Source organism: Ranitomeya variabilis, chromosome 6 (genome assembly GCF_051348905.1).
Source record: "Ranitomeya variabilis isolate aRanVar5 chromosome 6, aRanVar5.hap1, whole genome shotgun sequence".
NCBI lineage: Eukaryota > Metazoa > Chordata > Amphibia > Anura > Dendrobatidae > Ranitomeya > Ranitomeya variabilis.
In genome coordinates, this window is record NC_135237.1 from 17,243,175 (window position 1) to 17,270,404 (window position 27,230).

At 46.0% G+C, this 27,230-nt stretch overlaps 1 protein-coding gene across 3 annotated transcripts in view; it reads right to left on the minus strand.

The window, feature by feature from the left end:
• The window catches only part of NOS3 (nitric oxide synthase 3), a 75,418-nt gene that overhangs the window by 21,957 nt on the left and 26,231 nt on the right, over positions 1 to 27,230 (minus strand). For all 3 annotated transcript variants that reach the window (XM_077267964.1, XM_077267963.1, XM_077267962.1), the window contains exons 2-14: positions 21,265 to 21,361; positions 20,632 to 20,780; positions 19,635 to 19,797; positions 19,463 to 19,554; positions 18,814 to 18,955; positions 18,496 to 18,635; positions 17,406 to 17,580; positions 16,061 to 16,162; positions 15,748 to 15,942; positions 15,296 to 15,375; positions 14,989 to 15,133; positions 14,371 to 14,475; positions 14,208 to 14,275 (exon numbers count right to left, since the gene is read on the minus strand). In XM_077267964.1, the coding sequence (XP_077124079.1) occupies positions 14,208 to 14,275; positions 14,371 to 14,475; positions 14,989 to 15,133; positions 15,296 to 15,375; positions 15,748 to 15,942; positions 16,061 to 16,162; positions 17,406 to 17,580; positions 18,496 to 18,635; positions 18,814 to 18,955; positions 19,463 to 19,554; positions 19,635 to 19,797; positions 20,632 to 20,741 (1,517 nt within the window). In that variant the 5' untranslated portion in view covers positions 20,742 to 20,780; positions 21,265 to 21,361. The remainder of the gene's footprint in view (positions 1 to 14,207; positions 14,276 to 14,370; positions 14,476 to 14,988; positions 15,134 to 15,295; positions 15,376 to 15,747; positions 15,943 to 16,060; positions 16,163 to 17,405; positions 17,581 to 18,495; positions 18,636 to 18,813; positions 18,956 to 19,462; positions 19,555 to 19,634; positions 19,798 to 20,631; positions 20,781 to 21,264; positions 21,362 to 27,230) is intronic.

A 27,230-nucleotide genomic window follows, 5' to 3' on the forward strand; every position in this document is an offset into this window, starting at 1 on the left:
CTACCATTCTATGATTCTATGTTACTGCTATACAGTTCTCATATAATACTGCCATAGAGTGCTCAAATAATACCACCCTACAGTGCTCATATCATAGTGCCATACAGTGCCCATATGTTACCGCTATACGTTACCCATATAATACCACCATACAATGCTCATATCATACTTCCGCACAGTGCTCATATGATACTGTCATACACTGCCCATATGTTATCGCTATAGAGTGCTCATATGATACTGCCATAGAGTGCCCATATAATACCGCCATACAGTGCTTATATGATACCGCCATACAGTGTTCATGTAATACTACCAGTGCTCATATAATTCCGCCATACAGTGTTCATATCATACTGCGATAGCGAGCGCATATAATACCGCCACACAGTGGCCATATCATAATGCTATACAGTGCTCATATGATACCGCCATACAGTGGTCATATACTGCCATACAGTGCTCATATGATACCACCATACAGGGCCCATATAATGCCACCATACAGTTCTCATATAATACCACCATACAGTGCTCATACCATACAGCTATACAGTGCTCATATGATACAGTCATAGAGGGCCCGTACAATACCACTATACAGAGCTCATATAATACCGCCATACAGTGTTCATATCATACTGCGATAGCGTGCCCATATAATACCGCCACACAGTGGCCATATCATAATGCTGTAAAGTGCTCATATCATACTGCTATACAGTGCTCATATGATACAGTCATAGAGGGCCCGTATAATACCACTATACAGAGCTCATATAATACCACCATACAGTGCACATATAATACAATTATATACAAGTCACCATACAATGCTTGTTACAAGCCTTAGATGGTCAGACATTCATGGCGCCACTAGGGTTGAGCGAAACGGGTCGATCATTTTCAAAAGTCGCCGACTTTTGGCTAAGTCGGCGTCTCATGAAACCCGATCCGACCCCTGTGCTTGTCGGCCATGCGGTACGCGACTTTCGCGCCAAAGTCGCGTTTCAATGACGCGAAAAGCGCCATTTCTCAGCCAATGAAGGTGAACGCAGAGTGTGGGCAGCGTGATGACATAGATCCTGGTCCCCACCATCTTAGAGAAGGGCATTGCAGTGATTGGCTTGCTGTCTGCGGCGTCACAGGGGCTATAAAGGGGCGTTCCCGCCGACCGCCATCTTACTGCTGCTGATCTGAGCTTAGGGACAGGTTGCTGCCGCTTCATCAGAAGCAGGGATAGCGTTAGGCAGGGTCCACTAACCACCAAACCGCTTGTGCTGCAGCGATTTCCACTGTCCAACACCACCTTCGGTGTGCAGGGACTGTGGAAGCTATTTTTTTTTTTTTTTCCCCTCAGCGCTGTAGCTCATTGGGCTGCCCTAGAAGGCTCCGTGATAGCTGTATTGCTGTGTGTACGCCACTGTGGAAACCAACTGCTTTTTTCAAAGCACATATCCTCTTGTTCCTTTCTGCACAGCTATCTTTTTTGTTTGTCCACACTTTTTATTTAATTTGTGCATCAGTCCACTCCTATTGCTGCCTGCCATACCTGGCTTACATTACTGCAGGGAGATAGTAATTGTAGGACAGTTTTTTTTTTTTTTTTGTTTTTTTTTTTTGTGGGAGATTAAGATTGGCATTTCTGCTACAGTGCCATCCCTGTGTGTGCCATCTCTCACTGAGTGGGCCATAGAAAGCCTATTTATTTTTTCCGTGATTTGTGTTCTAAAATCTACCTCAACACAAAAACAGTACATCAATCAGTGGGAGAAAAATATTGGCCTCAGTCAGGGCTTGTGTGCCACTGCTGTGTGTGCTATCTCTCATTCAGTGGGCTATAGCAAGCCTATTTTTTTTTTTTTTTTTTTAATATTATTTGGTTTCTAATTCTCCCTGAAAAAAAAAAAAAAAACCTAAAAAAACAGTGGGAGAATAATATTGCCCTTTCAGCTTGTGTGCCAGTCTTGACTCCTGGGTGTGCCACCTCTCTCCCTCTCATTCAGTGGGCCATAGAAAGCCTATTTATTTTTTTTTTTAAATATTATTGGGTTTCTAAAGTCTCCCTGAAAAAACAAAAAATACATAAAAAAACAGTGGGAGAGTAATATTGCCCTTTCAGCTTGTGTGCCAGTCTTGACTCCTGGGTGTGCCACCTCTCTCCCTTTCATTCAGTGGGCCATAGAAAGCCTATTTATTTTTTCCGTGATTTGTGTTCTAAAATCTACCTCAACACAAAAACACTACATCAATCAGTGGGAGAAAAATATTGGCCTCAGTCAGGGCTTGTGTGCCACTGCTGTGTGTGCTATCTCTCATTCAGTGGGCTATAGCAAGCCTATTTTTTTTTTTTTTTTTTTTTTTTAATATTATTTGGTTTCTAAAGTCTCCCTGAAAAAAAAAAAAAAACATAAAAAAACAGTGGGAGAGTAATATTGCCCTTTCAGCTTGTGTGCCAGTCTTGACTCCTGGGTGTGCCACCTCTCTCCCTTTCATTCAGTGGGCCATAGAAAGCCTATTTATTTTTTGGTTTTTTTAATATTATTTGGTTTCTAAAGTCTCCCTGAAAATAAAAAAAAAAAATACATAAAAAAACAGTGGGAGAGTAATATTGCCATTTCAGCTTGTGTGCCAGTCTTGACTCCTGGGTGTGCCACCTCTCTCCCTCTCATTCAGTGGGCCATAGAAAGCCTTGTTTTTTTGTTTTTTTTTTAATATTATTTGGTTTCTAAAGTCTCCCTGAAAATAAAAAAAAAAAACATAAAAAAACAGTGGGAGAGTAATATTGCCATTTCAGCTTGTGTGCCAGTCTTGACTCCTGGGTGTGCCACCTCTCTCTCTAATTGTGGGCCATAGAAAGCCTATTTATTTTTTGGTTTTTTTAATATTATTTGGTTTCTAAAGTCTCCCTGAAAATAAAAAAAAAAAATACATAAAAAAACAGTGGGAGAGTAATATTGCCCTTTCAGCTTGTGTGCCAGTCTTGACTCCTGGGTGTGCCACCTCTCTCCCTTTCATTCAGTGGGCCATAGAAAGCCTATTTATTTTTTGGTTTTTTTAATATTATTTGGTTTCTAAAGTCTCCCTGAAAATAAAAAAAAAAAATACATAAAAAAACAGTGGGAGAGTAATATTGCCATTTCAGCTTGTGTGCCAGTCTTGACTCCTGGGTGTGCCACCTCTCTCCCTCTCATTCAGTGGGCCATAGAAAGCCTTGTTTTTTTGTTTTTTTTTAAATATTATTTGGTTTCTAAAGTCTCCCTGAAAATAAAAAAAAAAAACATAAAAAAACAGTGGGAGAGTAATATTGCCATTTCAGCTTGTGTGCCAGTCTTGACTCCTGGGTGTGCCACCTCTCTCTCTAATTGTGGGCCATAGAAAGCCTATTTATTTTTTGGTTTTTTTAATATTATTTGGTTTCTAAAGTCTCCCTGAAAATAAAAAAAAAAAATACATAAAAAAACAGTGGGAGAGTAATATTGCCCTTTCAGCTTGTGTGCCAGTCTTGACTCCTGGGTGTGCCACCTCTCTCCCTTTCATTCAGTGGGCCATAGAAAGCCTATTTATTTTTTGGTTTTTTTAATATTATTTGGTTTCTAAAGTCTCCCTGAAAATAAAAAAAAAAAATACATAAAAAAACAGTGGGAGAGTAATATTGCCATTTCAGCTTGTGTGCCAGTCTTGACTCCTGGGTGTGCCACCTCTCTCCCTCTCATTCAGTGGGCCATAGAAAGCCTTGTTTTTTTGTTTTTTTTTTAATATTATTTGGTTTCTAAAGTCTCCCTGAAAATAAAAAAAAAAAACATAAAAAAACAGTGGGAGAGTAATATTGCCATTTCAGCTTGTGTGCCAGTCTTGACTCCTGGGTGTGCCACCTCTCTCTCTAATTGTGGGCCATAGAAAGCCTATTTATTTTTTGGTTTTTTTAATATTATTTGGTTTCTAAAGTCTCCCTGAAAATAAAAAAAAAAAATACATAAAAAAACAGTGGGAGAGTAATATTGCCCTTTCAGCTTGTGTGCCAGTCTTGACTCCTGGGTGTGCCACCTCTCTCCCTTTCATTCAGTGGGCCATAGAAAGCCTATTTATTTTTTGGTTTTTTTAATATTATTTGGTTTCTAAAGTCTCCCTGAAAATAAAAAAAAAAAATACATAAAAAAACAGTGGGAGAGTAATATTGCCATTTCAGCTTGTGTGCCAGTCTTGACTCCTGGGTGTGCCACCTCTCTCCCTCTCATTCAGTGGGCCATAGAAAGCCTTGTTTTTTTGTTTTTTTTTTAATATTATTTGGTTTCTAAAGTCTCCCTGAAAATAAAAAAAAAAAACATAAAAAAACAGTGGGAGAGTAATATTGCCATTTCAGCTTGTGTGCCAGTCTTGACTCCTGGGTGTGCCACCTCTCTCTCTAATTGTGGGCCATAGAAAGCCTATTTATTTTTTGGTTTTTTTAATATTATTTGGTTTCTAAAGTCTCCCTGAAAATAAAAAAAAAAAATACATAAAAAAACAGTGGGAGAGTAATATTGCCCTTTCAGCTTGTGTGCCAGTCTTGACTCCTGGGTGTGCCACCTCTCTCCCTTTCATTCAGTGGGCCATAGAAAGCCTATTTATTTTTTGGTTTTTTTAATATTATTTGGTTTCTAAAGTCTCCCTGAAAATAAAAAAAAAAAATACATAAAAAAACAGTGGGAGAGTAATATTGCCATTTCAGCTTGTGTGCCAGTCTTGACTCCTGGGTGTGCCACCTCTGTCCCTCTCATTCAGTGGGCCATAGAAAGCCTTGTTTTTTTTTTTTTTTTTAAATATTATTTGGTTTCTAAAGTCTCCCTGAAAATAAAAAAAAAATACATAAAAAAACAGTGGGAGAGTAATATTGCCATTTCAGCTTGTGTGCCAGTCTTGACTCCTGGGTGTGCCACCTCTCTCTCTAATTGTGGGCCATAGAAAGCCTTTTTATTTTTTTCCTTCATTTGTGTTTTAAAATCAACCTCAACACAAAAACACTACATCAATCAGTGGGAGAAAAATATTGGCCTCAGTCAGGGCTTGTGTGCCACTCCTGTGCGTGCCATCTCTCATTCAGTGGGCCATAGAAAGCCTTGTTTTTTTGTTTTTTTTTTAAATATTATTTGGTTTCTAAAGTCTCACAGAGAAAAAAAAATAAATAAATTAGGTGGGAGATTAATATTGACATTAGTGCTTGAGTGACAGTCCTGCGTGTGTGTCATCTCTGTGATTTGGTGTCACAGAAAACAGAGTGTGTAACATTGTGCCTGATTTTCCTTGTGGTCTCACCAACCTGTTAAGGGATATTGAAATCATACTGAAGTTATAGCTCACCGTGTAAGTTGTTTGACAGCAACAAATAAAGTTAGTTTGGTTACGATTTTTAAACAATGAGGAAGTCTGGTGCAAGAGGTCGTCGTGGGCGTTCATTGTCAGCTGGTAATGATGGTAGTGGTAGTGGAGCATCAGGTGGTCGTGGGGATAAAAATATTCCACCTAAGTCTGGAGCTGTGGAGCCAGTTTCGTCGTCAGGCTACACAAGGCCTCGAACGCTCTCTTTTCTGGGAGTAGGAAAACCGCTTTTAAAGGCTGAGCAGCAACAGCAAGTTTTGGCTTACATTGCAGACTCAGCCTCTAGCTCTTTTGCCTCCTCTTCCGAAACTGGTAAATGTAAAAGCAGCGCGTCGCTTGTGGATGTTCACGGTCAGGGACAAGTCGCTTCCTTGTCCTCCTCAGCAAAAACTACAACAAGAGAGAAGGATGCAGCAGGCGACACAACGGGTCACTCCATGGAGCTCTTTACACATACCGTCCCTGGCTTAGAAAGTGAAACATTTAACAGGCCATGCCCATTACAAGTAGATTCTGACATGGAGTGCACTGATGCACAGCCACAGCCAGAGTACTATGCTGCTCCTTTGACTCAGACCACCACATTGCCCTCTCAGGGTACAGATCCACAATCAGACCCTGATGAGACTATGTTGCCCCGCCACGAACGCTATACCACCGACCGACACAGTGACACAGACGAAGTTGCACACGAGCTCGAAGAGGAGGTAATAGATGACCCAGTTATTGACCCCGATTGGCAGCCATTGGGGGAACAGGGTGCAGGCGGCAGTAGTTCAGAAGCGGAGGTGGAGGAGGGGCCGCAGCAGGCATCAACATCGCAACAGGTTCCATCTGCCGGGCCCGTATCTGGCCCAAAACGCGTGTCAAAGCCAAAACCTGTTGGAGGACAGCGTGGCCATCCGGTTAAAGCTCAGTCTGCAATCCCTGAAAAGGGATCCGAGTCTAGGAAGAGTGCAGTCTGGCATTTTTTTAAACAACATCCAACTGATCAGCGCAAAGTCATCTGTCAAAAATGTTCAACTAGCTTAAGCAGAGGTCAGAATCTGAAAAGTCTAAATACTAGTTGCATGCATAGACACTTAACCACCATGCATTTTCAAGCCTGGACTAACTACCAAACGTCCCTTAAGGTTGTAGCACCCTCGGCCAATGAAGCTAGTCAGCAACGCAACATCCCTTCCGTCACTGTAAGGCCACCATTTTCCGCACCACCGGCAGTATCTGTGCAGGTTTCTTTGCCAGCCAAAAGCAGTCAGGGTCAGGGAATCACCAGTTTAGTAGGAGGAAATATTGCATCTAGGGCACCGGCGGAAACAATACCGTCTCCAACCGTCTCTCAGTCTGCCATGTACACCGGCACACCCGAAAGTTCCACGATCTCCTGCTCTCCAGTCCAGCTCACCCTACATGAGACTCTGGTTAGAAAAAGGAAGTACTTATCCTCGCATCCGCGTACACAGGGTTTTAACGCCCACATAGCTAGACTAATCTCGTTAGAGATGATGCCCTACCGTTTAGTTGAAAGCGAAGCTTTTAAAGCCCTGATGGAGTACGCTGAACCACGATACGAGCTACCTAGTCGACACTTTTTTTCCAGAAAAGCCATCCCAGCCCTGCACCAGCATGTTAAACAGCGCATCGTCCATGCACTTAGGCAATCTGTGAGTACAAAGGTGCACCTGACTACAGATGCATGGACCAGTAGGCATGGCCAGGGACGTTATGTGTCCATCACGGCACACTGGGTGAATGTGGTGGATGCAGGGTCCACAGGCGACATCAATTTAGGGACAGTTGTGCCTAGCCCACGGTCTAGGAAACAGTTGGCTGTAGGCGTTCGCACCCCCTCCTCCTCCTCCTCGTCCTCCTGCAGAAGCTACAGCTCTTCCACAGAACGCAGTCGGCCAACCACTCCATCGGCAGATGACACTGTTGCACACCAGTTGTCCCATTATGGGCCAGCTACTGCCAAGCGTCAGCAGGCTGTATTGGCTATGAAGTGTTTGGGCGACAACAGACACACCGCGGAAGTTCTGTCCGAGTTCTTGCAACAAGAAACGCAGTCGTGGCTGGGCACAGTAGATCTTGAGGCAGGCAAGGTAGTGAGTGATAACGGAAGGAATTTCATGGCTGCCATCTCCCTTTCCCAACTGAAACACATTCCTTGCCTGGCTCACACCTTAAACCTGGTGGTGCAGTGCTTATTGAAAACTTATCCTGGGTTCTCCGACCTGCTCCTCAAAGTGCGTGCACTTTGCTCACATATCCGACGTTCGCCTGTACACGCCAGCCGTATGCAGACCTATCAGCGGTCTTTGAACCTTCCCCAGCATCGCCTAATCATAGACGTTGCAACAAGGTGGAACTCAACACTGCACATGCTTCAGAGACTGTGCGAACAGAGGCGTGCTGTTATTTATTTGTGGGAGGATACACGGGCAGGCAGTAGGATGGCAGACATGGAGTTGTCAGGTGTGCAGTGGTCGAAGATACAAGACATGTGTCAAGTCCTTCAGTGTTTTGAGGAATGCACACGGCTGGTTAGTGCAGACAACGCCGTAATAAGCATGAGCATCCCCCTAATGCGTCTGCTGATGCAAAGTTTGACGCACATAAAGGAGCAGGCGTCTGCACCAGAGGAAGAGGGAAGCCTTGATGACAGTCAGCCATTGTCTGGTCAGGGCAGTGTACAGGACGAGGTAGCGGGCGAAGAGGAGGTGGAGGACGAGGAGGATGATGGGGATGAGTATATTTTTAATGCGGAAACTTTCACGGGGGCACAGGAAATTGGTTGCGTGTCACGGCCGGGTTCTGGTTTTTTGAGGGACACAAGTGACGTAGATTTGCCTGCAACTGCCCCTCAACCAATCACAACCGGAGATTTGACAACTGGAACTTTGGCCCACATGGCGGATTATGCCTTACGTATCCTAAAAAGGGACACACGCATTACGAAAATGATGAACGATGACGATTACTGGTTGGCCTGCCTCCTTGATCCACGCTATAAAGGCAAATTGCAAAATATTATGCCACATGAGAACTTGGAACTAATATTAGCAACCAAACAATCAACTCTTGTTGACCGTTTGCTTCAGGCATTCCCAGCACACAGCGCACGTGATCGTTCTCACACAAGCTCCAGGGGGCAGCAGACTAGGAGTGTTAGGGGTGCACACATCAGAAGTGGCGTTGGACAGAGGGGTTTTCTGACCAGGTTGTGGAGTGATTTTGCTATGACCGCAGACAGGACAGGTACTGCTGCATCAATTGAAAGTGACAGGAGACAACATTTGTCCAGTATGGTTACTAACTATTTTTCATCCCTTATCGATGTTCTCCCTCAACCGTCATTCCCATTTGATTACTGGGCCTCCAAATTAGACACCTGGCCAGAATTGGCAGAATATGCATTGCAGGAGCTTGCTTGCCCGGCAGCAAGTGTCCTATCAGAAAGAGTATTCAGTGCTGCAGGTTCAATATTAACCGAAAAAAGGACTCGTCTGGCTACCCAAAATGTTGACGATCTAACATTCATTAAAATGAACCACAACTGGATTTCGAAATCTTTTGCCCCACCTTGCCCGGCCGACACCTAGCTTTCCTATGAAAAGCTCTTGCCTGTGAATTACTTTTCTAATGTCTAATTTGCTGCAGCTGATTGTACAGCATACGACATGTTTACACCTCCCTAAATGGCAAAACTCCCCACACGGGGCCGTGGTATCGCGACTTGGCGCAAGCACCCGTGAGACTGCTGTTTGTCTGAAGAGGTGGGTGTGCTCGCTTTTGGTTGACGGCATTGCTACTGGGTCCCTCATAGTACAATGTAGTGTCTCTGGCGGTGGTGGTGCGCACCCAACGTCAGACACACCGTTGTAACATGAGGGGCCCTGGGGCGGTCCCGCCGGCCTCAAGAGAGTTCCCCCCTACCCCAGCTCAAAATGTGCTCTACCACGTGCAAAATTATGTCGCACAGCTCCACCAATCTTTAGTCTATTCGCTGACATCATTCAATGTCTGGCACTGACAATACAAATTTGTAGACATCTATGATGCAACTTAAAGTAGTCTGTGTCTGTGTCCTATATTGGCACCATTAAATAGTTACTGCCAAATTACAATGTCAGAAACTCAGTAGATGAGCCCACCCCTGTACCTAAGTATGCCACCTTTTTTTTTTGTTTTGGTTGTTTTGCGAGACATTAACATCTATTTATATTTTGGGAGTACTGGGACAGACACTCCTTGCACTACTCCTCCACTCACCACCAAGCTGCCTGTGTATCCATGTAACCGCTGTAAAACTGCCATGAGCCTATTGTTTGTTATTTTAGGCCTTTGATAGCCTGTCTGCGGTCCCTACTTTAAATACTCCTCCACTGACCAGACCACTGCTGCCCGTGTACCCCTGGAACCAATTATAAAGTGCCTACAGCCAGCCCATTTTCTTATGTTAGGCCTTTGAAGCCTGTCTGCGGTCCCTACTTTAAATACTCCTCCACTGACCAGACCACTGCTGCCCGTGTACCCCTGGAACCAATTATAAAGTGCCTACAGCCAGCCCATTTTCTTATGTTAGGCCTTTGAAGCCTGTCTGCGGTCCCTACTTTAAATACTCCTCCACTCACCACCACCAAGCTGCCTGCCCGTCTATCCATGTAACCGCTGTAAAACTGCAATGAGCCTATTGTTTGTTATTTTAGGCCTTTGATAGCCTGTCTGCGGCCCCTACTTGCAATACTCCTCCACTGACCACAATGCTGCCTGGAGTGCCTGCCTGTGTATCCATGTAACCGATGTAAAACTGCCATGACTGCCTACTGTTTGTTATTTTAGGCCTTTGATAGCCTGTCTGCAGCCCCTACTTGCAATACTCCTCCACTGACCACACCAATGCTGCCCGTGTACCCCTGGAACCTATTTAAAAGTTCATAGAGCCTAGTTATATATTTTATTTACTATTAATAAGGCCATGATGGACTACGCTGTACCACGCTACAAGCTAACCAGTCGACACTTCTTTTGCGAGAAAAGCCATCCCAACCCTCCACCAGCATGTAGAAGACCGCATTGTCCATGCACTCTGGCAATCTGTGAGTACAAAGGTGCACCTGACAACAGACGCATGGACCTGTAGGCATGGCCACGGAAGATTACGTGTCCATTACGGCGCAATGGGTTAATGTGGTGGATGCATGGTCCACAGGGGACAGCCTACTAAGTCTGTCTGCAGTCCCTAATTCAAATTGTGCTCCACTGTCTAAATCGGAACTTCCACCTTCTGGCTTTCGGCCTATAGTATCAGAAATTAAACTGCATTTGGCCTTCAACTTTGGTTAGGGCCTACTAACGGCTTCTGCCCCTCCCTGGTGTTGCCCTCAACTAAATAAAGCTGAGCTTCAACCTTCTGCTCCAAATTACCATTTTGAAAAATGCAATAGGCTTTTCAGGCCTACTAAAGGAGTCTGTCTGTGTGCCCCTCCCTGGTGTTGTCCTCAACTAAATAAAGCTGAGCTTCAACCTTCCGGCTCTCATTATGTGGTTTTAAAAAAAAAAAAAGGTGGTTAGGGCCTACTAACGGCTTCTGCCCCTCCCTGGTGTTGTCCTCAACTAAATAAAGCTGAGCTTCAACCTTCCGGCTCTCATTATGTGGTTTTAAAAAAAAAAAAGGTGGTTAGGGCCTACTAACGGCTTCTGCCCCTCCCTGGTGTTGTCCTCAACTAAATAAAGCTGAGCTTCAACCTTCCGGCTCTCATTATGTGGTTTTAAAAAAAAAAAAGGTGGTTAGGGCCTACTAACGGCTTCTGCCCCTCCCTGGTGTTGTCCTCAACTAAATAAAGCTGAGCTTCAACCTTCCGGCTCTCATTATGTGGTTTTAAAAAAAAAAATGGTGGTTAGGGCCTACTAACGGCTTCTGCCCCTCCCTGGTGTTGTCCTCAACTAAATAAAGCTGAGCTTCAACCTTCCGGCTCTCATTATGTGGTTTTAAAAAAAAAAAAGGTGGTTAGGGCCTACTAACGGCTTCTGCCCCTCCCTGGTGTTGTCCTCAACTAAATAAAGCTGAGCTTCAACCTTCCGGCTCTCATTATGTGGTTTTAAAAAAAAAAAAGGTGGTTAGGGCCTACTAACGGCTTCTGCCCCTCCCTGGTGTTGTCCTCAACTAAATAAAGCTGAGCTTCAACCTTCCGGCTCTCATTATGTGGTTTTAAAAAAAAAAAAGGTGGTTAGGGCCTACTAACGGCTTCTGCCCCTCCCTGGTGTTGTCCTCAACTAAATAAAGCTGAGCTTCAACCTTCCGGCTCTCATTATGTGGTTTTAAAAAAAAAAAAAGGTGGTTAGGGCCTACTAACGGCTTCTGCCCCTCCCTGGTGTTGTCCTCAACTAAATAAAGCTGAGCTTCAACCTTCCGGCTCTCATTATGTGGTTTTAAAAAAAAAAAAGGTGGTTAGGGCCTACTAACGGCTTCTGCCCCTCCCTGGTGTTGTCCTCAACTAAATAAAGCTGAGCTTCAACCTTCCGGCTCTCATTATGTGGTTTTAAAAAAAAAAATGGTGGTTAGGGCCTACTAACGGCTTCTGCCCCTCCCTGGTGTTGTCCTCAACTAAATAAAGCTGAGCTTCAACCTTCCGGCTCTCATTATGTGGTTTTAAAAAAAAAAAAGGTGGTTAGGGCCTACTAACGGCTTCTGCCCCTCCCTGGTGTTGTCCTCAACTAAATAAAGCTGAGCTTCAACCTTCCGGCTCTCATTATGTGGTTTTAAAAAAAAAAATGGTGGTTAGGGCCTACTAACGGCTTCTGCCCCTCCCTGGTGTTGTCCTCAACTAAATAAAGCTGAGCTTCAACCTTCCGGCTCTCATTATGTGGTTTTAAAAAAAAAAAAGGTGGTTAGGGCCTACTAACGGCTTCTGCCCCTCCCTGGTGTTGTCCTCAACTAAATAAAGCTGAGCTTCAACCTTCCGGCTCTCATTATGTGGTTTTAAAAAAAAAAAAGGTGGTTAGGGCCTACTAACGGCTTCTGCCCCTCCCTGGTGTTGTCCTCAACTAAATAAAGCTGAGCTTCAACCTTCCGGCTCTCATTATGTGGTTTTAAAAAAAAAAAAGGTGGTTAGGGCCTACTAACGGCTTCTGCCCCTCCCTGGTGTTGTCCTCAACTAAATAAAGCTGAGCTTCAACCTTCCGGCTCTCATTATGTGGTTTTAAAAAAAAAAATGGTGGTTAGGGCCTACTAACGGCTTCTGCCCCTCCCTGGTGTTGTCCTCAACTAAATAAAGCTGAGCTTCAACCTTCCGGCTCTCATTATGTGGTTTTAAAAAAAAAAAAGGTGGTTAGGGCCTACTAACGGCTTCTGCCCCTCCCTGGTGTTGTCCTCAACTAAATAAAGCTGAGCTTCAACCTTCCGGCTCTCATTATGTGGTTTTAAAAAAAAAAAGGTGGTTAGGGCCTACTAACGGCTTCTGCCCCTCCCTGGTGTTGTCCTCAACTAAATAAAGCTGAGCTTCAACCTTCCGGCTCTCATTATGTGGTTTTAAAAAAAAAAAATGGTGGTTAGGGCCTACTAACGGCTTCTGCCCCTCCCTGGTGTTGTCCTCAACTAAATAAAGCTGAGCTTCAACCTTCCGGCTCTCATTAAGTGGTTTTAAAAAAAAAATGGTGGTTAGGGCCTACTAACGGCTTCTGCCCCTCCCTGGTGTTGCCCTCAACTAAATAAAGCTGAGCTTCAACCTTCTGCTCCAAATTACCATTTTAAAAAATGCAATAGGCTTTTCCGGCCTACTAAAGGTGTCTGCCCCTCCCTGGTGTTGTCCTCAACTGAACAAAGCTGAGCTTCCACATTCTGGCTTTCGGCCTATACTATCAGATATTAAACTGCATTTGGCCTACTAGTGTGGTTAGGCCCTTGAAACAGTGTCTGCTGCTCTTGGGTTTGCTACTCCACTGAACAAAGCAATGCCGCCTGTTTAGTCCTGTTACCAATTTTGAACTGCATGTAGCCTACTTTATTCTTTGGCCCTATATCTGTTTCCTCCTCATCCTGCCCATTGCCCAGCCACTGCTAAATGAGTCTGCTGGTACATTGACCGAGACCACTACATTCCCCTTGTACTCTACACAGCCAGAATCTGTCCCTGCTGAAAGTAAGGTTCCCCTTCCCGCATGTTATACCACCTTACACAGGGACAAAGAGGAAGGTGCAGATGAAAGTGCAGGTTCCTTCATCAGGTGGGGGGGCATACTCGTTGGCGACGTCACTGGCACAGGGCCCCTCAGAGTACGCAAAAGTGTCGCTGCTGGTGGGAGGCGCCCCCGCCATGCAAACACACCGCCGTACTTTGAGGGGCCCTGTGCCAGTGGCAATGCGAACGAGTGGGCCCCCCCCCTGCTTGCTCAGGATCACAGCACTTGCAACTTTTAAATAATTACCTTTCCCTGCAACACCGCCGTGACGTAGTCCGCATTTCCTGGGCCCACGAAAAACTTGAGCCGGCCCTACTCCCCCCACAACTTTTGCCAAATGACCCCCAATTCCCTATGCCCAACTATTATTATAAAGTTAATTAAGATTGACAAGCTTCAGAAACAAGAATGGATGTTTTTGGCATTAAAATGGGCACTGTAGGTGTTTTCCTGGCCTCCACTCACTGCCGACTATGCTTCCCCATTGACTTGCATTGGGTTTCGTGTTTCGGTCGATCCCCGACTTTTAGCGATAATCGGCCGACTGCACTCGACTCGACTTTGGACAAAATCGGGTTTCCCAAAACCCTACTCGATCTTAAAAAAATGAAAGTCGCTCAACCCTAGGCGCCACCTCACTCTGGCAGGGTAAAGGCCGGTGTACTCACTTCTGTTGCTCCGGCTGGAGGGCAGCGATGTTGGGGGACGTCATTTCCATAAGTTCCCGGGCAAATCCCTATGAAGTATAATACCGCATATATAGAAGATGTTGGACTCAGGGAGATTATACCGCGGCTGCAGGAGCAGGTAAGATTTCACAGCGTTATTTACCTCGCCGTTTTCCGGTGGGTCACCGTTGCCGAACGTGCTTGTAACTACCAGAACCAGTGTCTCGTGCACCAGGTCCACCGTATCGTACTGATCCATACAAATCACCTACACAGGAGAGATGACAAAGGACTGTGACGGCTAAAAGGAGCCCACCATCCCCATCACCCTCCACACCTGGAATCTGACTACCAGCGATCTGGAAACATCAAGAGGCAAGAGACAGTTCTGTAATTCCAAGTTGCGTCCACTTTAGGTTCCCCATTCTCTGTAGGCCCTAAACTAGGGATGAGCAAGTCGATTGGCAAGACCTGGACCAGTGGCCACGTCAGTAGTCATTGGTCGTAGGACAAGAGCCCTATAGACCGTCTCCTACCTGCAGAATCCTGGCACCTCTTTTGATTTGTAGGCCCAGCTTGACGTCATTGCACCGAGTCTACAAATTAGAGGAACTACCAGAAATGCCGCGGGTAGCAGGGAGTTCACAACGCTCCCGTCTGGTGTCCACTGGACCATGGTCCTGTTTATCAAGTCACTTATCTCCACTGTAAACCCAAAACACTCACTGGGACCCACTTACTCAAGTTATCATGTCCTCGTGCTCAACAACTATCTTCTTACCTTGGGATCAAAGGCATACGTGAAGATGTTGCAGAGTTTCTGAGCATAGGTCTCAGAGCGGCCGGTTTCGGTGGCATAGAGGATGGTGGCCTTTACTCTGCGAGCCATGGCCTGACCCATCAGTTTAGCGGAAAACTTCACAGCGCTATAGGGAACAAGGACAATATATTGATACCTTTTGGGTTATTAGCTTGGACATCTAACACGATGGTGGTGATGGGGTTCCTTCAGGGCGGGATGACCCATTATTCCCACAACAGTAGATAAAATCCACATGTTGAGCTCTTCCAGAATCTTTGTCACTTACTTTGCTACCTCCTTGAAGGTTCTCTTCCTGGTGATGGTGCTCTGAGATCCCTTCCAGATGTGGTGCTTCCAAGGGTCAGGCTAAAATATCAAGACTGTCATTAAGAAAGAGTCCAGAAGACATAGACAAGAACCTCAAAAGCTGATGGTCGTATATGGCGTTACGTTTTTCGTTCTTACATTTGGTCTATGTATGGTCATTTATCAACACCAGATAATGTCCTGGTGATGGCACCTGGGCTGAGAGGGTCTGAGAATGAAGAAATGTCTCACCAACCATTGACAGTAGCAAGATACCCAACTAGGTACGATCAACTTGATTACTCAAAGGACAGAAATCACAACAGACATTGAAGAACCAAAAGATGGAAATAGTGCTGGAGAAGTCATGGAGAAATATGGAGACTCTGACCCCGGAGGTAGAAGACGAGACCTTAGAGAGTTGTCAGGTACCTGGTACAGAAAGGACGGAGAAAGGTGGTAATTGACCATCTCTTGATGGAATACCGGGGTCAGACTGGCAGACATCGGTGGCATAATCCAGACCCAGTCAGCTGGGCAACCTCCTCGTAGGCGGGTCTCATGTTCCATGTGTTTCATGAAGGACTCTGTGGCTGCATGGTGGTCCACGATGGTGACCTTATCACTCTGAAATAGACATGACGCCAGAACATAATGACAAAAGACTAGGTGACCACCATGAACCCTACACATGGTCAGGTCACACAGGGGAGTAACCCACTGTGCAGCACAGATGTGGAGTTACCTGGTAGCTATGTAGTACTGCGATGTTAATCTCCAGAGCGGCCCGGTCCTTCCACAGGGATGAGGTTTTCTTGGTGTCCAGTCCGAGCTTCTTGGCCACGTCCTGTAAAGATTGCCGAGGTTTGAATCAATCTGGTAAAGCAGCACTAGTGAGATATTTCTGTGCACAAGTGTTTATAGTACAAGCTTCACGTCAGCGACAAAATATCTAAGGAAACATCTCAGTATGTAAAAGAACTTACAATGAGCCAGAACCGGAGCTCCTTCAGCTGGAAGTGTGAGCGCAACCCAGGAGAAATGAGGCTATATGGGACAGATATATGCAATGTGTGGAGAAAAGCCTGTGCCCCCACATCCACCTCCAGGAGCTTTCCTGACCTCCCGCTCTACATCCATAGACACCAGCAAAATGACATTCCAAAACCGTACACAGTATTTCTGACTTGTGTTGGGTCATGTGGATTTTTTTTCCTGCACTTCTTTTTATGCATCCTAAAATTGTATGAACTTTTTAGCAGCTGCCTGACACTGGAGTTTGCAGGTCAGTTTTAAGTTCATTTTTCACGTTCTTTTCGATAGCAGTTTTTCACTAACGCAGAGAACTCTACAATGAGAGTAGGGAATGGAAGGCAGGGAGTCTCCCGGGGCAGGTGAGGTAGCACCACTACGGTACAGACAAGAAGGGAAGGCAGGGAGTCTACCCGGGCAGGCAGGGTAGCACCACTATGGTACGGACAAGAAAGGAAGGCAGGGAGTCTACCCGGGCAGGCAGGGTAGCACCACTATGGTACGGACAAGAAAGGAAGGCAGGGAGTCTACCCGGGCAGGCTAGCACCACTATGGTACGGACAGGAAGGGAAGGCAGGAAGTCTACTGGGGCAGGCGGGCTAGCACCGCTACGGTACGGACAAGAAGGGAAGGCAGGGAGTCTACCGGAGAATGCGGGCTAGCACCGCTACGGTACGGACAAGAGAAGGCAGGGAGTCTACCGGGGCAGGCGGGCTAGCATCACTATGATATGGACAAGAAGAGAAGGCAGGGAGTCTACTGGGGCAGGCGGGCTAGCACCACTACGGTACGGACAAGAAGGGAAGGCAGGGAGTCTAGCCAGGCAGGTGGGCAAGCACCATGGTACGGACAAGAAGGGACAGCATGGAGTCTACCGGGGCAGACGGGCTAGCACCTCTATGATATGGACAAGAAGGGAAGGCAGGGAGTCTACCGGGGCAGGCGGGGTAGCACCACTATGATATGGACAAGAAGGGAAGGCAGGGAGACTACCGGGGCAGGCGGGGTAGCACCACTACGGTATGGACAAGAGCGGAAGTCCTGTTCTATGCACTCGCCTCAGTTATATTGTATCGATATGAGTCGCACAGGTTCCGCATCCCAATCTCGGTGCTCATGTACCAGCCATTAAACGGCACCGCTGGGAACTCCAGCCCTCCAATCTCCAGGAGCAAGCTGCTCACGGCAGGCAATGCGTACCACTTCAATCCCAATTCTGAAAACCACTCGTAGCTGGAAATCAAAATAAAAGACAAAAAACGTTAATTAAATAGTTAGATGTGATAAATGGTTTCATTTTAGAGACCGTGACCAAAAACAAAAAAAAATCATCGATCATCAGGAACTATCACACAGGGGATGTCTTTGGAAGTTTGGCACTGAAAAAAAGGGGTAATAGAAAAAAAACTGGTGGTCTAGGGCAGTAATGGGTTAATGGGGACGGACTTGTGTGGTCTAGAAAAAGAAAGTGGATACTGGCGATAACTATGGTGGTCTGCAATAACAAAGTGGATAATGGTGACATCCCTGGTGACTAGAGTGGTTAATTGGTTAATGGTGACATCCCTGGTGGGCTAGAGTGGGGAATATTGACATCCCTGGTGGTCTAGATGGGTGAATAGGGACATCCTTGGTGGTCTAGATTGGTTAATGGTGACATCCCTGGTGGTCTATTGTGGACAAATGGTGAAAGCATTTATGGTGGTGTAAGGCAGTGCATGGATTTAAAGGGGTTTTCAACTTCTGTTAAAATCACATTTAGCTATATTTTAATACATACAGATATAAAGGGGCTGGCTTAGATATTAGAATTGTGACCTCCAGCCCCCTTCACACACAGCACTAATCACCTGCGGATCCCGGTAAAGCTGAATACTGGGAAACCTTTGACACTACTAGTCTTATTATGAACAGATCTAAAAGTATTATTAGCTAGTGGACAGCCCCTTTACATCCCTGGTGGTCTAGAGGTATCACATGCTCAGAAATCAATATATCTGGGGGTCTGAGCTATAAATGCAAGAAAACAGCCGTCCTGAACATTTTTGGTGGAAACGCCTTTCATCTTTTACATTCGAACTCCTGTGAACCTACAGATATTACGACTCGCATCAACAAAAGAAAGCCATGCAGGACTTTGTGCCTTACTTTGGGTGTCTGAGAGGCACCTCCAAGACAAGTTCAGGTGGAATTTCAAAGATTTTTGGGTCATCTCCATTGGCTTGTAAGAGAAGAGGCAACACGTCAAATCGGCCACCTTTTGGCTTCCAGCCCAGCTGGACACATAACTGTAAGGTGGAAAGTGCTGATTAATGCCTTTGACAATCGTTTACCATTGAAAAGGAGAAATATAAAGAATGACTGACTGTAGAGCAGAAGATGGTGAGACCAAGGAAGACATAAGCAGGGGGAGAATTAAGGAGTTCAGCACTGGAGGAAAAACAAAAAACAAAACAGTAATCGTACCTCGGTCAACTCCACATTCATGGGATCTCCCACCACAGTCTCGTCCTCCTGTCTGTATCCTGCATAGCGGATTAATTGGCTGTTCCAGATCCTGAAATCCGACGTCCCATCTTTTCTCTGGGGGAAGATGGTGATCGCCGACCTGTGCTCAGAAAGATATAAAAAAAAAACATGAAAAATCCATAAAAGTGACGCCGACCAAGATGCCTGATATGAGGGCAAGTTGTAGATTCCAGAATGAAGAGAAACGCCACCATCCTTCCCCTGCATTGTCAGCCATTATCAAGGGAACCAGGGGTCGTCCAGCTTCATACAGAATATTTAAAGAGGGGTTCCCACTTAGGAATATCTATTGTTATAAACCCGGTTAGGAAATTCTGGGGTATTAGAGGGTCCTCTGTTCTCCGGTGTTCAGGATCCTCATATTTTAGCCATCTTGTAATACTTAGTTTCTCCTGTGGGGGAGCTGCAGGGAGACTCAACACTTACTGTCAGGTTTCTCCACCAATTGCTTCATCAGGGGGACACTTTGTATTGCAATCCTCTCATTGTCCAGGGACTGCGTGGACAACCCCTTTCATTTCTACGTATGGTGGGCTCCAGGGCTGTTCTGAAGACCCCCTCAGAGACTACTATGAATACAACATACCTGATATTGCCTTTGTTGGTGGAGTATTTGATATGGTTGCAGATGTAGGTGAACATCTCGTGGGTGGTCCTGCAGTCTCTGGCGTCAAACAACTACAGAGATACAAAGTATCCAGAGCTCGGAATGTTTATAAACACAACGATCCACATTAGAGACCGCGGACTGGGAGTACCTGAAGCTTGGACCACTGTATCCGGCCCACGCAGCGCGCGGCGTTCCTCCAAGCCTGCTTGGCGCCAAAGATCAGCTCACTCTCCTTGAGCTGATAGGTCCCTGTGGCGAGGACCTCCTGCTCCACCTCCTTCACCCGCTCGATGTGCGACTTCGCCTGGGACCTAAGACGGATACAAATGGGTTTTAGGTGATCCGGTGACTTTTATTTTCGTAAATTTGCCCTTGTGCAAAATGTGCGTCGGGGGGTCAGAGCATTGGGGGGGGGGGGGGGTCAGAGCATTGGGTAGGGGGATGTCACACGCTGCTACCATTGCTGCCACAGTGGCCATTATATGCGCAAAAACTAATTGTTGGAGTTTTACTTTAACCCCTTCCTGATATGAGACTACGAGAGCCTTGTGGTGTAAGGAGCGCGCTCAGGAGTCGAGGACAGCGGTGATCAGTGCTGGCTCCGATCGCTGCTGTTTAACCACTTAAATGCCATTGTCAATCCCCGACTGGGAGATTTAGGTCACACGATCCCGGCGTTGCACCGACTCGGGTGCCAATCGCTTTCCTCCTGCAGGGTGGTGCTGATGGGTTACCCTTGAAGCCCAGACACAGAACAAGTGATCAAACACAGGGTCAAAAGTGAAATAAAAAGTTATAAAAAATCTCAACAAAAATAAAAAATATATAAAAAATAAAAAAATGTTAAAAAATAAAACATTCAATCTCGCTGCGTCTGAATTAGTCCAAATATTATTAACACTTTAATATGAAATTATTTAATCTGTTCGGTAAGAAATTCTGTTGAATACGACCAATTGGTTGAAGGCAAAACTTGCATCTATTTTTTTACTGAAAGGACACAACTTTGGAACGGAGGGGCACAGAACAAAAGAACTGTTGCAGAATCAGTGGAGCAGCAGGATCGGAGGAGAAAATCAGTTTCAATAAATAGAAAAAAAAGAAAAAAAAATGCTCATCCTGGGCCTCCTGGTGCAGTCACTCACCTTTTGATGGAGCTGTAGTACTGGTTGATGAAGTCTTTGGCCTTAGGTAGAAGTTCTTCTGCGGATTTTGGTTCTCGCGGTTGAGGACAGGACATCTGGGGTGGAAACATGACAGAGCCCAAGCAGCGAGCCTTTGTGCAGGGCACGTCCTGTATACAAGATGTAATGGCGGTTACCAGGTTCTGCTGATGGACATTGGAAGCAGCAGCATAGCGCCGCCCTGCAGTCAGACATGTGCTAGAACAGCGTGGCTCTAACTGTATCTCATCTAAGCTCCCACAATCCACCGTGCAGGAAAGCCGCAGAGTTCAGCTTCACATGTGAAACGAGAAATATAAAGAAAAAAAACTACAGCAGAACTCAGCAGAGAACCCAATACACTGGATTCTGGGACAGCTCTGCTTAGGATCATGGATGATGTAAACTGACATTTTACCACTAGGTGGCGCTGGTAACTCACTGCTGCACATTATGTAACACCACACTGGCTTTCCATAGGAGAACTGCATGAAGAGCAATTCCATAAAACAGTCCTATTATCAGAATTGCCTAGAAGCAGGAGGCGCAATCCCAGAACAAATCAAAATGAGAAAGTATAATAGATATATCCAGAGTATGTAGCCATTCCTGTACCTGCTCGGCCTGCACATTCAGTATGTCGTAGGACAGGGTCCGGTTCTCCCAGTTCTTGATGCGAAGACATTTTTGGTTCTGACCTCCGTTAACAGGACTGTAAGGGGAGAATAGGATCAGTAATGTAATGTATGTACACAGTGACTGCACCAGCAGAATAGTGAGTGCAGCTCTGGAGTATAATACAGGATGTAACTCAGGATCAGTAATGTAATGTATGTACACAGTGACTCCACCAGCAGAATAGTGAGTGCAGCTCTGGAGTATAATACAGGATGTAACTCAGGATCAGTAATGTAATGTATGTACACAGTGACTCCACCAGCAGAATAGTGAGTGCAGCTCTGGGGTATAATACAGGATGTAACTCGGGATCAGTAATGTAATTTATGTGCACAGTGACTGCACCAGCAGAATAGTGAGTGCAGCTCTGGGGTATAATACAAAATGTAACTTGGGATCAGTATAGGTTATATAATATAATGTCTTCCACACTCCATTGGCTTGTATGGAGTTTTCAAAACTACATGACCATGTGTGTATGTCATGCTCCTGGGTTCAAACCCTTGATTCTGTGCTTTGTGGTCGGATTCTCGGTCTGCCAAGCCACAATAGATATATCTTTCTTTTCTCCTGTTTAGTTTCTGTTATCCTTTATTCAGTCTCTTTAGGGTAACAGATGTTTTCATTTACTCATTTCTCTGCCCTATCACCTTTCCAGTGCGACTTTATATACTTTCCCCCTGCTGGTATTTTCTTCTGGTGACAGTCTCATTTGCATGTCCAGCCATACTGCTGTAGTTTATGCCAGTCAGTGAAAGACCAGCTAGGGTTCATCTCTGCAGTTTATGTTCTTTACCCTGCACCTATCTTCTATTTCTTTGTAGAAAGTAGGTGGCATATTTTTGCATCATTACATACTTAATCCTTTATTTTGTATTTCATGGTTTTACTCACTCTGGGATCTCTTTATTTCAGCACACTTTCTCTTTTGTAGGAAATTTGCACTGTGCTCTGCCCTACGGTTCTTTAGGAGGAACGTGAAGTGCTCGAAGGCCTTTCTAGTCTGTGGTTATGGCTATCTCAGAAACCACAAGGGACTAAGGGGTCAGGATCTCTAGTCTGTACAGGAACCGGCAGGGTCAGTAGAAGGTTTCAGTGCATTACCCATTTCCCGAGTTACTACACTTTCATAACAGCGACAACCTCTCTGGTGACAGATGGGGGAAGACGACCCCGGTTATCAAGATAAGTGCTGGACAGCCGCAGTTTGTTGATGACCTGTGATAGATATATATTATAGGTTGATTACATGGTATGACATGTGCATTAGGATGGGAACAATCTGTGCCACGGACCAATCAGAGCAGGACACCATTATACTGAACAGACACAAAGATCCACTAACAGCAGCTTTCTGACAGTTTCCAGCTTACAATGGTAGAAAAGAAAATGAGAATTAACAGAGTAGTAAAACTTCTAGTGATGGGGGGACGTGTTTACCAGGACACGAGGCACAGGGAGCCGCGCACGGGAAAGCTGGACGTACAAAGCGGCGGACGTCACCTTCCTGCACAGAACAATGGAGATCCTGGCACCTCGCACGGCGGCTTCACTGGCTCAGATATATGGGAAATGAGACGTTAATACTGGAACTGGGCACGTCCTTCCTCGCACTGGTGCGGACAGCTGGGAGAAGTGTTGGATCAGTGACCTCCACGTCATCAGCTCCATGTCAAGTCCCACCGGGGACCACAAACCTCTTCCTTCAGGACTGAGAAAGGAAGAAAACAGCTGAAGAGGCAGACGGCAGCGCCGGCCCGAAGCCCTCGCTGAGCTGGTTACCCCAAGTCAGACGCCGGCCCGAAGCCCTCGCTGAGCTGGTTACCCCAAGTCAGACGCCGGCCCGAAGCCCACTCGGAGCTGGTTACCCCAAGTCAGACACCGGTCCGAAGCTCTCGCTGAGCTGGTTACCCCAAGTCAGATGCCGGCCCGAAGCCCTCGCGGAGCTGGTTATCCCAAGTCAGACGCCGGCCCGAAGCCCACTCGGAGCTGGTTACCCCAAGTCAGGCACCGGTCCGAAGCCCTCACAGAGCTGGTTACCCCAAGTCAGACGCCGGCCCGAAGCCCTCACAGAGCTGGTTACCCCAAGTCAGACGCCGGCCCGAAGCCCTCGCGGAGCTGGTTACCCCAAGTCAGACGCCGGCCCGAAGCCCACTCGGAGCTGGTTACCCCAAGTCAGACGCCGGCCCGAAGCCCTCGCGGAGCTGGTTATCCCAAGTCAGACGCCGGCCCGAAGCCCACTCGGAGCTGGTTACCCCAAGTCAGGCACCGGTCCGAAGCCCTCACAGAGCTGGTTACCCCAAGTCAGACGCCGGCCCGAAGCTGGTTACCCCAAGTCAGACACCGGCCCGAAGCCCTCGCGGAGCTGGTTACCCCAAGTCAGACTTGTTGCAAGCGATTGTTAGCGGGTTCTCCCCTTCCCCAGTACGCAGATGTATGAGGGGCAGGAGGATTCGGATAATGGCCTGTTGTGGATTCTGTTTGTGGGCTCCCTCTGGTGGTTACTGCTGGTACTGGGTGACTTTGGTGGGTTGCGGCCTTTGGTTTCCACCTGTCCATCAGTGGCTGGGTGTTTCCTATTTTACCTGGCCTTTCTGTCATTTCCCTTGCCGGCTATCAATGTATTCAGATGTGCTCTGTTTGGTTCCTGCCTACCTGCTCCCAGATCTTTCAGGATAAGCTAAGTGCTGATTTTCAGTTGTTTGGTTTTTTGTCCAGCTTGCTTATTATGTCTCTATGCTAGCTGGTAGCTCTAGTGGACTGAGATTCTCCCCATGTGCCATGAGTTGGCACATGGGTTCTTGTAATCTCAGGATGGTTTTTTTGATTAGGGTTTTTTGCTGACCGCTCAGTCCCCTTTTGTATTGTTCTGCTTTCTAGTTTACAGCGGGCCTCAATTTGCTAAAACTATATATATCATCTCTATGTGTGTGCCTTCCTCTCATTTCACCGTCAATACATGTGGGGGGCAACTATATCTTTTGGGGTTCATTCCGCTGGAGGCAAGTGAGGTCTTTATTTTCTCTGCAGTGCTAGTTAGCTCTTAGGCTGGTGCGTGGCGTCTAGAACCAACGTAGGCACGCTCCCTGGCTATCTCTAGTTGCGTTTGTCAGGCGTAGGGCAGCGGTCAGCCCAGGTTCCATCACCCTAGAGCTCGTCCGTAATATATTTGTACTTTGCTTGTCCTGTGCTATCCCTAGCCATTGGGATTCATGACAGTATAGCCGGCCCACAAAGTGTTAATTGTTTGGGCTGAAGCAGGAGAAAGAGAAGTGTTTAAGGGAATTTTTTTTTTTTTTTTTCCCCTTCAGAGTTTTGCTGCCTAGCCCTTAATTGCTGTCTAGCTGCTTCTTACCTCCTCTTAACCCTTGAATGGCTCTGATCTTAGCTGTTTAACATGGATGTCCAGAGTTTGGCTTCCAGCCTGAGTAATCTCGCGGCAAAAGTTCAAAACATACAGGATTTTGTTGTTCACACTCCCATGTCTGAACCTAGAATTCCTATTCCAGAGTTCTTTTCTGGAGATAGATCTACCTTCCTGAATTTCAGGAACAATTGTAAATTGTTTCTTTCTTTAAAATCTCGCTCCTCTGGAGACCCTGCTCAACAGGTCAAGATTGTAATATCTTTCCTGCGGGGCGACCCTCAGAATTGGGCATTTGCATTGGCACCAGGGGATCCTGCACTGCTCAGTGTGGATGCGTTTTTTCTGGCATTGGGATTGCTCTATGAGGAACCTAACCTGGAGATTCAGGCTGAAAAGGCTTTATTAGCCCTCTCTCAGGGGCATGATGAAGCGGAGATATATTGTCAGAAGTTTCGGAAATGGTCGGTGCTTACTCAGTGGAATGAGTGCGCCCTGGCTGCAAACTTCAGAAATGGTCTTTCTGAGGCCATTAAGGATATTATGGTGGGGTTCCCTACGCCTACAGGTCTGAATGAGTCTGTGGCTATGGCCATTCAGATTGATCGGCGTTTACGGGAGCGCAAACCCGTGCACCAGTTGGCGGTGTCTTCTGAACAGGCACCGGAGACTATGCAATGTGATAGAATTCAGTCCAGAAGTGAACGGCAAAATTATAGGCGGAAAAATGGATTGTGTTTCTATTGTGGTGATTCAGCTCATGTTATATCAGCATGCTCTAAACGCACAAAAAGGGTTGATAAATCTTTTGCCATTGGTACTCTGCAGCCTAAGTTCATTTTGTCTGTGACTCTGATTTTTTCACTGTCTTCCATTTCCGTCGATGCCTATGTGGATTCGGGCGCTGCCCTGAGTCTTATGGATTGGTCATTTGCTAAACGCTGCGGTTTTAGTCTGGAACCTCTGGAAGTTCCTATTCCTCTGAAGGGAATTGACTCTACACCATTGGCTATGAATAAACCGCAGTATTGGACACAAGTGACCATGCGCATGACTCCCGTTCATCAGGAGGTGATTCGCTTCCTTGTACTTTATAATTTACATGATGTACTAGTGCTTGGTCTGCCATGGTTACAAACTCATAATCCTGTCCTGGACTGGAAAACAATGTCTGTGCTAAGCTGGGGATGTCAGGGGGTTCATGATTATGCACCTCCGATTTCTATCGCTTCATCTACTCCTTCTGAGATCCCTGCGTTTTTGTCTGACTATAGGGATGTTTTTGAGGAGCCTAAGCTCAATTCGCTCCCTCCGCATAGAGATTGTGACTGTGCTATAGAATTGATTCCTGGCAGTAAGTTCCCTAAGGGTCGTTTATTTAATCTGTCACTGCCAGAGCATACTGCTATGCGGAATTATATTAAGGAGTCCTTGGAAAAGGGACATATTCGTCCATCTTCGTCCCCTCTGGGAGCAGGTTTTTTTTTTGTGGCAAAAAAAGATGGTTCCCTGAGGCCTTGTATAGATTATCGCCTTCTGAATAAGATTACAGTCAAGTATCAGTATCCATTGCCATTATTGACTGATTTGTTTGCTCGCATTAAGGGGGCTAGGTGGTTCACTAAAATAGATCTTCGTGGTGCGTATAATCTGGTGCGGATAAAACAGGGTGATGAGTGGAAAACTGCATTTAATACGCTTGAGGGCCATTTTGAGTATTTGGTAATGCCTTTTGGACTCTCCAATGCTCCGTCAGTCTTTCAGTCCTTTATGCACAATATTTTCCGTGAATATCTGGATAAGTTTATGATTGTGTATTTGGATGATATTTTGGTGTTTTCTGATGACTGGGAGTCTCATGTTCTACAGGTCAGGAAGGTGTTTCAGGTTCTGCGGGCCAATTCTCTGTTTGTGAAGGGCTCAAAGTGTCTCTTCGGAGTCCAGAAGATTTCTTTTTTGGGGTACATTTTTTCTCCTTCTACTATTGAGATGGATCCCGTCAAGGTTCAGGCGATTTGTGACTGGACACAACCTACATCTGTTAAGAGCCTTCAGAAGTTCTTGGGGTTTGCTAATTTTTATCGTCGGTTCATTGCTAATTTTTCCAGTATTGTTAAACCTTTGACTGATTTGACTAAAAAGGGTGCTGATGTTGCTGATTGGTCTCCTGCGGCCGTGGAGGCCTTTCAGGAACTTAAGCGCCGGTTTTCTTCTGCTCCTGTGTTGCGTCAACCAGTTGTTTCACTTCCTTTTCAGGTTGAGGTTGATGCTTCCGAGATTGGAGCGGGGGCGGTTTTGTCACAGAGAAGTTCTAATGGCTCGGTGATGAAGCCATGTGCATTCTTCTCTAGAAAATTCTCGCCCGCCGAGCGCAATTATGATGTGGGTAATCGGGAGCTTTTGGCCATGAAGTGGGCATTTGAGGAGTGGCGTCATTGGCTTGAGGGTGCTAAACATCGTGTGGTGGTCTTGACTGATCACAAGAATCTCATTTACCTTGAGTCTGCCAGGCGTTTGAATCCTAGACAGGCTCGTTGGT